Here is a 9,549-nt window from a genome sequence, read left to right as displayed (position 1 = left end):
AGATGACGCTTTCCTGAAAACAGAAGGGAAACTCTTCTGACTCTTCTAAATTCCAAGGGATTCTTTTCTTGCTTGACTGAGGGATGAGCTGGAGATCTTTATCCAAAATCTCTGATCAGGTTGCCAGTGGTTACATTTTTGTAACCACACCCTGTCCTCCATGAGATCTGTGGCCCAGATCAACAACAAAGGGCAGGAATCACTCATTGCTAACGACATAAACTATTAGGACAAACTGCAAATAAAACAAACCACGCTCTCCAGCACCTTCTTACCTCCTGTTCAAAACTGTCCTCTTTGTTTGCTGCGTCCATTGCCCTGTTTTTCAAGAGCAGTCCTGTTTGCTCAGAACTCCTGAGCAAGACTCACACAAGCCCCTCCTGCTCTCAGCTAGCGGTTCTCAGACCTGGGTCTCATTTCCCCAGCAGCTCCTGCTGGGTCTTCAGATTCCCCTGGTTTCCAATCCCCATGGGTGTCCCTTGGCATGTTGCAATCTCTGGGCATTATCCCCGCAGTTCTGCCATCCCTGTACCCCTTTACCATGGAGCTCTCAGTACCAAGTATTTACAAAATGCTGTAGTTGGCCCCTATAACAAGAAGATCTTCCTTGTTCCTGCCCCAATAGGTGTGAGACTCTTTGGCCTCTGTCTGTCTCATAGAGGAAAGTGGGCAAAATCTATCCAATCAAAGCTACGACAGCGTCCCAAATTCTAACTTCACACCAAAAACCAGTGACTGAGAATGGATTGGCCCAATACCTTCCTTCAGAAAAACTGAATCTTAACCCAACAATCGCGTTTTCATGGCAGCTTCATTGAGGAGGATTTGGGGAGGCAGGAGGGATTCATTAGCACCTCTTGAATCACTTTACAAAATGTTCATTTCACCTACAAGTGAAACAATCTTTTTATCCTGAATTTAAATGAAGCTGGGGAGGAAGGCAGCGGACTCAATGATCCTGTCACAGGAAAATTAAGGAATAAATAAGAGCATGTACTGTCCCTTTTAATGGGTGCCTGAAGAGATCTCTCTGCCTGGACCTCAAAAATTATTATGCCTGGGTTAAAAATCTGGTAGATATTGACCAAGAGCCAATCTGAGAGTGGTAAGGCTCAGAAAAAAATGTATTTTTCTCATTGAAAAAGAAAATACACATGTATATTTTCTTCACATTTTTCTAAAAGTTGTATTTAATTGCTGTAGAAACAAAAGAAGTAATTTAGAATTGAATGAAGATGAGGTAAGTGTTTCAGAAACACAGAAATATTTTTCCTGTTTATAACGTTAAAATTTATAAATTTCCCTCTCATTTTGTCCCTTTGTGGTAATTTAGTGGTTCTCAGCTTTCTCAGACCCAATACCTTGCTTTTTATCACAAATATTTGGTAATAGTTTTACCATTCTAAAATAAAACTTAGAGATAATTTAACCATTTCGGAATGAAATGTATATGCTTTCTACACTAATAATGTAAACATATACATTATTTTTACATATAGTGTTCTCACTGTAATATAAATGAGTAATGAAAAGTTATCAATACTAGTATACAATTCAGTGTGTAAATGCTTAAGCATCATCACATAAAGAGACAAAATGAGTGAGTCTGATGCTGACACCTGTATGTAATATCCCCTGAATACAACAGCTACAAATACTGCTTACAGGCATGTTGTGTCATATTTTAATGTCATAAATGGCATTGCTACTTATGTCATTTCCAAAGGACTGAACAACTGTTGGTAAAGTTCAGAGGAAACCAAAGTAAAATCTTTCTTCAATCCATGATAGTTGCATTTCCAGAAAATTCAGAGAATTAAAGCTATACAAAAAAATACTATGTGTTTATGAAAACTGGGTAAAACCTGGTAACTGCTCTGATTGTTTTGTTTCACTTCATTAATATCTAATAGGGCATTCAAACAGAGAGCAAGGCCTGATAGTTCTTTATTGTACGGACAATTGTGTGCGAGGCAGGATGTCTATTCCTTGGTTCCCACCACCAAATGCTAATACTAGTGCTCTCTTATAATGGTGATATCCAAAAATGGTCCTAGAGGCCAGTGTCACCCCCAATCCCACATGAGGTTCATTTCTGTATTGATTAAAGACAAAGAACAGGAAAACTAAAATTGTTCTATTTATTCCATAAATACTGATGAAAAAGATATTTTATATTATGAAATATTGCATTTCTATATTTTGAGTAACATTTCTAATAAGCCCTTTATTATAATGTATGAAAACAACATAGTGTTATGTTAACATTATAACAGATTAATACAGAGATTAATTCTTTTGAATTGCCTGACCTCAACATGTATAAAATCTGGAAGAGAGTATGATATAATCTACAAGGTAATGAAATTCTAATGAATACTTTTAATTTAAATATTTTCTAAATTTCTTTTTTTTTTACATATTTACAGGTATTATAAATTTTCTTAAAACTATCAAGGGTCTTAGTAATTGTCTTATAAATTTTATAGTCCAAAATGAGAAAGAAAAAATGTAAAAAACAAATGGGAAAAAAGGCAAGAAAGAAAATAAATATTACTTTTTTATGAGGACATTTAAAAGAATATATAAAGCAGAAAATATATGGAAACAAGTCATGTTTGAACTATGTTGCTATTTCTGCTTCCTCAAATTAATTTCTGTGGCTCACTAATTTTAGTTGTCACAGAAATTCACAGAGGTGCTTCTTATTCATCTGAGGAATTTGTGGATCCACAGAGTGACAATAAATTAAGAAAAACTTTTAAATCCTGAAGACATATCTTGATGAAAAAAAAGTTCCCTTAATTCATTATGTTATTCCATTCATGTTACTAATTACTCTAGGTTTTCTGAAGCATTAAATATGAAACTGGATCAGATCCTGGGAAAATTTTAAGGAAATAAAACATTGAAGATAGTAGAGTATGGGCAGGAGGTAAAAAAAACCCAAAAAGCAAAAATCCACAAGCCAATGTATCAACCTAGCCAGTAATGGAAGTTCTTGAAATAAAGTCAGTTTAACATGCCACATGTCACAAGTCATTAATACAATTTTACAGAAAGTAACTCAGAATTTGGAAAGAAAATCCAAATTATTTTATTATTATTACTTTAAACTTTTATTTTAAGTTCGGGGGAACAGGTGCAGGTTTGTTACATATGTAAACATGTGTCATGGGAGTTTGTTGTACAGATTATTTCATCCTAAAGTATTGAGCCTAGTACCCATTAGTTATTTTTCCTATATTTTAAAGGATTATACTTTTATTACTTTTGAGTACATTTATTTATCCATTCTTCAAATATTCAGAAAACCTTCTTCATGCAACCTAATCTCACAGAGTCTAAATTAATGGTTTTGCTATACACTTCTCAAAAGTCCTCTTTTAAAAACATAGTTTTCATTTATTTAAAAATATATAATTTTAACCTGGAAACCATCATTCTCAACAAACTACCACAAGAACGGAAAACCAAACACCGCATGTTCTCACTCATAAGTGGAAGTCGAACAATGAGAACATATGGACACAGGGAGGGGAACATCACACACTGGGGCCTGTCCAGGGGTGGGGGAGGGGGAGCATTAGGAGAAATACCTAATGTAGATGGGTTGATAGGTGCAGCAAACCACCATGGCACGTGTAAACCTATGTAACAAATCTGCACATTCTGCACATGTACCCCAGAACTTAAGGTATAATTTAAAATACATATCTATAATTTTAACGGTGGAAGGGAGCTCTAAAGATTTCAGTATAACTTTCTGTCCTCCCTAAAAATCTTAATTAACTGTGGCCCAGGACATCTAGAAATTCTCTCAAAAAACAGAAGAGAAAAAAATTTTAATCACTTCCCTTGGGAACTCATTTTAATGCCTACCAGTACATTGGTCAAGAATATTTTCTAAATTACAGTTCCACCATTATGTAGATATGTCCAGTAAGCTTTTAAATGATTTTTGGAGCAACAGTGCAATTGGTGATATTGAGGAAATTGATCCCCACGTTGTGAAATGACCTTTCACAGGACAAATCTAGAAAACCTTGTTAAAACAGAAGGCCACACGTTCTCTGTCTCTTGATTTCTAGACAGATGACTTCCCACCAGAGTTATGATACCCTAGAAAAATTTTTAACTATTCTCTCCCCTTATCAGTTTTCATCAGGGTGTGAGATGAATGGGACATCTAACCTGGTTAGCCAAGGAGAGTTTGTGTCTTTGGAGCTGGGTGGTGGCCAGGATTTACTTACCTAAGATGAAGTGGGATGAAAAGAACTAAAGGGCTGAGTTCAGTCCAAAACCTAAGAAAAGATCATGCTTCAAACAGAGGAAATTAGAATGAGCTAATGAAACTCTAAAATTCTTAAGACCTATGTTGCTTTAATGGGCCACGCAGACATTCTGTATTGGAAAATAATGTAATATTGCAACTCCAGGTGGAATCAACATCACTGGTCTTTGTATGGGCATCACTCAGAGATGGCAGGGATCCCATAAGGACTACAATGAAGGCTCTGACGTTTTATAGTTCTTTCGTTTTGTGTAGATCAAGGCATGGTTTTGATTAAGTAGTGAAATACCATTCTTACCTCCCCATACCGATTTTTATTCCCAATATAAAGGAAGCAAATATGAATACTGTAGTTTGTGGCTAACGGCACAAAACACAATTCCATAAGTCAATTATCTTTTGCTTAAACCAATGACTTCCCCCAAATACAAAGAGAAGCAAATCGTAGCAGCTAATCGCTGTTACACTCAAGAAGATTTCGTTATAAAATGCAATCTTGCTGTTACAGGTATTGGAGTGCGTCACAACATTCAGGTAATAGATCCTAAAGAACTGGTAGGGAAGGAAACAAACAAGGATGACCCCTATAAAAAGTAGGTTTTTCAGCTGAGCCCAGAACTCCTGGTGGGATAGTAAGGAGTGGCGTAGCTTCTGCACCATCAACATAATGATGAAGACCTGGAAGACCAAGAGAATCACAGCAATGGCTATGACAAAAATGACTATCATATAGTTGATGACTTTCACAGACGTGTAAGCAAGCTCTTTGTGAAAGTTAAAACAGTGCTTCTCATTGTATTCCTCATGAATTCCATACCGGGAGACAACCAGGGGTACCACAATGACAATCACCAGCATCCATAGGCCAGCACTGGCAGCCACAGCATGCAGTTTTCTGTAGAATTCCACTTTGTCTTTGCGCTTGAAGAAGATTAGGTACCTGGTGACCAGGATCACCACATAGAACAGGAACGTGAGATACATGTGGATGTGCAGCATGGCACTCACGAATCTGCAGAAGGGCAACCCAAATATCCAAGTCTCCTTGATGAGGTAGGTCAAGCGAAATGGCACTGTCAGCAGAAAAATGCTGTGGACCACCACCAAGTTAATGACCGCCATGGTGGTCACTGACCGGGTGTTCATTTTCACCAGCAGGAACAGAATGGAAATGACACCCACCAGCCCTCCAATGAGCACTATGAAGTAGAGGCTGATTAAGTGGGATGTCACTATAGGATCGCAAGAGGAATTCCTGGAGGTATTGTGGCCAGGCATACTTGGGAAGTCACCTGGAGGAGACAAAGCACCAGAGTAATTTCAGAACTTTGTTCCTATCTCTTTTCTAGCACTGACAATGTGACTTTGTCATTTATCTGCTTACATGATATAAACTTTACATGCTTTAAGAATGAAGATTATGTCCTATGAATGTTTGCATACCCTAAACCTAAAGCACAGTAAGCCATTGATTCTTACTCTTTAATAGGAATAAAAATTGAATTTTAATCTTCAAGTTGCCCCCCAGAGATGTGTATGTAGATAAGACAATTTACATAAAACTTCAGGAGGATTGCAGACCATCTGGAGCAGATACTTGGATACTAGTACTACAGTAACCCTTTAAAAAGTTGTAAGAATGATAGAAAGATCGATGGATTCATGAAGTATACAATTTTCTTTTCTTATGGGCATGATTGTAATTCTCTAATTCTTTCTTACTTATTAGCAAATAACCCAAGAATATTCATACTTAATTCATTTAGAATACTGATTAATTTGACCAAAAATATCATCTGAGTCAAGGCAGCAGCAAGCAATAGGAAGGTTTACCTGAATTTCTCGTTATAATTATGTTATCATCCGGCAGTGAGGCCTTGCTAAGCCTTCCCATGGGCCCCACTGAAAATATAGCGTGTCTCCCAATCTCTCATCTACTCTCAAATGCCTTGAAAATTCATGACAGAACCATTGTCATTTATCCCCTGGACTCCTGAAAGATCCGCTCCACAAATACTCTCAGTCCTTTCTAATTCATTCTCCATATTCTTATTCATTGCTTGCTATAAAAGATTTAGTAATCTTTTAATTTCATGAGAAAGTCATGTCAGTTTCCTATCTAAACCCCTTCAATGGCTTCCCATCTCTTTTAAGATAAAGATTGATAGCCTTACATGTCTGGAATGTTCTGGGTTACAGTGGCAAAATCTGATCCCTTGAGACAAGATTCAAGAAATAATCAAGAGATGAAATTGGCAGGCTTTAATGGATTTGATCTGGGGAAATGAGGCAAAATGAAGTGTCTTGATACTCTCAGATTTTTGACTTGAACAATTGTATTATTAGAGGTATGTCTACTGATACCAGGGAGACTAAGATTTGAGAAAGAACTCAAATCTTAGTGAGAAAGAGCACTCACTCCCTGACCTTTGTAACACATATGCAATTATTCTTATTCATTTATTGAATGTCTCTTTGTATAATGGAATATTACCCAGCAATAAAACTAACCAACTTCTGATACACACAATACTGATGAATCTCAAAACATTACACTAAATCATGTATTCTCAATGGGGTGACAGCACCTTGTAAAGGGCAAAACATTTTGAGGTGTGAAAAAAAAATCTTACTCTGTATAAAGCACAGGTGTATACACAGTACATAGACATATAGATATATCTGTGGTAGCAAAATTTCATTAAGTGGAGAGAGACAATTAGGGAAAAATACTCATTAGAGGGACCATAACAAACACAAAAAGTTGAGAAACATTACTAAATAAAAGGTGCCGGCCACCAAGATTATATATTGTATGGTATCTTTTTCTAGAAAAAGCAAAACTAATGTGACAAAAAGCAAATCAGTTAGCCCAAGGTCCAGGTTGTCGGGGAAAGGATTAGTTTCTGTTTTATATCATGTTGGTTACCATTGTAGTTATTCATCAAAGCTCATTGAATTGTATACTTAAAATTGATTATTTTTATTGCATATAACATATACCTCAATGAAACTTAAAAAAAAAAAAGATAATAATAACCCAACTTCAGGGAGCCTTCTGCATTTGTGGGCATGGAATACAATTTCAAGGAACTGTGACTCACTTAACTGAACATTATTTTTTGTTGGCTCTGCAATAGCTGTCTCATGTTACACTGTGTATTTCATCCGTAGACTGAAATCTCTCTATTTGCCTTTTATTTTCCCCTGTAGAAAAGTAGTTTTATCAAGGAGACATGAAATTATATTGTGTTCACATGTGAGTCAAGAATGAATGTGCCACCATAAGTTCTGCTCACCATTTCCTTTGGCTATTGGCCTAGTAGGATTGAGTCCTAATTGAAGAAAGTAAAGTAAGTAGCACATCACTCGTCCCAAGTCCTCTTTCTTATTATAAACTGCCATAATCGTTGCCAGATAACAGAAACACATGTTAAATATCTTCCATGTTTCAGGACTACACTACATCCTTGCCTGTACTTTGTCTTATTTAATTTAACCCTTACAACAGTTCTATGAATCGTGTAATGTATTATTATACTGAATTTTAGATGACAAAACTGAGCCCTAGCAGGATAAGTCATTTGATCAAGGTGTCCAAAGCACACACACACTCCCCAAAACTTTATTATACATTACAGAGAAGCACTGTGACTCTCCTAAGTCCAAGTTTCTAAATTGTAATACAAGAAGGAAAGGAGGCCACGGAAATTTGGTTCTACTCACATGGCTGTATGCCAATATATCTTGAAAGGTGTTTTTCTCTCTTTTTTTGATATCTTACTTTCCCATTCCCTTTACTTGGCTTATAGTCAATCCCATATGTTAGTTCACTCAATATCCACCTGAACCTTTTCTGGACTGCTTTTCTGTACAGACTTTTTGCATCTATAGTGCTTGTATGTGCCTTAGTTTCTGCTAGTCTGTTGCACTATTGCAAAACTTGGAGGCAAAAGTGAAGTAAATGAGGGATGTCAAATGTGCAGAGAGATTAGACTAGAGGTTTCTAATCTTTTGGCTTCCTTGGGCCACATTGGGGAAGAAGAAGAATTTTGTTGGGCCATATAAAAAATGCACCACCAACAACTAATGAGCTAAAAAAAAAAAAAAAAAAAGTTTAAAAAAAATCTCATAATGTTCTAAGACAGTTTACAAATTTGTGTTGGGCTACGTTCAAAGCTGTCCCGGACTGCATGTGGCCCATGGGCCGCAAGTTGGATAACCTTGGATTAGACCATTTGACAAGACAGTGGTAGGTTTATCTGGTTTCTCTGGGACTGCTATAACAGAATCCTGGATTTCAAATACTAATATGATATATTACACATAATTTCAATCATATTTTACATTAAATGTAAATAGATTAAACAGTCCAATTAAAAAATAAAGGTTGTTACACTGAATTAAAGAAACAGGATCCAGCTACATGGGTTTTAAGAAAGACATTATAAATACAGGAATTATAATAAAAGTGATATATTCATTATGAAATGTCCTCTTTGTTTCAAATAACGATTCTTCTTTGAGATCAACTTTTGACACACTCAAGCTTTTTTGTTTATTATGTGTACTTCATATGTTTTCCCTTTTTCTTGCGATCTTTATGATTACTACATTTAAAATGTGTGTTTTGTAAATAGAAATTTTGACTCTTCCTTAAAATGCTATAAATTCAGAGCATTTTAATTCCATTTATACACTCCCTTCTTCTCTCTTATAGTTTTCATACTTTTTATTTCTATGTGTCTAATTAAACCCCACACAATATTATTGTATTGTATCATTAACATTCAATCCCTAGTCATTTATTTTTGTCCATTTAGTTTTCTTAATCATTGATTTTTATGACTTCTTGAATTTCTGTGTTTCCATTGGATATAACTTTCCTTCTGCTGAAGAACTCCATTTTAAATTTCTTTCAGTACAGATTTCTTAGGGATAAATTCTCTCAGCTTTTGTATGTGTGTGTCTGAAAATGTTTTCATTTCATTTTTATTTTTAGGATATATTTGCAAGGCATAAAAGCCAACGTTGGCATTTCCTTTCAGTACTTAAAGATGTTATTACACTGTCTCCTGCCTGTCATCATTGAGACTTCAGTTGTCAATAGTGCCATTGTTTCTACTAAGGTTGCATGTCTTTTTCTTTCCTTCTTTCTTTTTAAGAAAGAGTTTTTTGCACTTTTGCCTGTGTCGTCGTCTTCTTCTTCTTCTTCTTCTTCTTCTTCTTCTTCTTCTTCTTCTTCTTCTTCTTCT

At 35.8% G+C, this 9,549-nt stretch overlaps 1 protein-coding gene across 10 annotated transcripts in view; it reads right to left on the bottom strand.

The window, feature by feature from the left end:
* Positions 1 to 2,127: 2,127 nt before the first annotated feature.
* The window catches only part of GPR141 (G protein-coupled receptor 141), a 64,918-nt gene continuing 57,496 nt past the window's right edge, over positions 2,128 to 9,549 (bottom strand). For 7 of the 10 annotated variants that reach the window (XM_023192774.2, XM_023192773.2, XM_023192771.2 and 4 more), the window contains one exon: positions 2,128 to 5,586. In XM_023192774.2, the coding sequence (XP_023048542.1) occupies positions 4,655 to 5,572 (918 nt within the window). In that variant the 5' untranslated portion in view covers positions 5,573 to 5,586 and the 3' untranslated portion in view covers positions 2,128 to 4,654. The remainder of the gene's footprint in view (positions 5,587 to 9,549) is intronic. The other 3 variants (XM_023192775.3, XM_023192772.3, XM_023192779.3) reach the window with 1 other exon arrangement.

Source organism: Piliocolobus tephrosceles, chromosome 8, assembly GCF_002776525.5.
Source record: "Piliocolobus tephrosceles isolate RC106 chromosome 8, ASM277652v3, whole genome shotgun sequence".
Classification (NCBI taxonomy): Eukaryota; Metazoa; Chordata; class Mammalia; order Primates; family Cercopithecidae; genus Piliocolobus; species Piliocolobus tephrosceles.
Note: the sequence above shows the minus strand (reverse complement) of the source record. Positions and strands in the feature narration are given on the sequence as shown.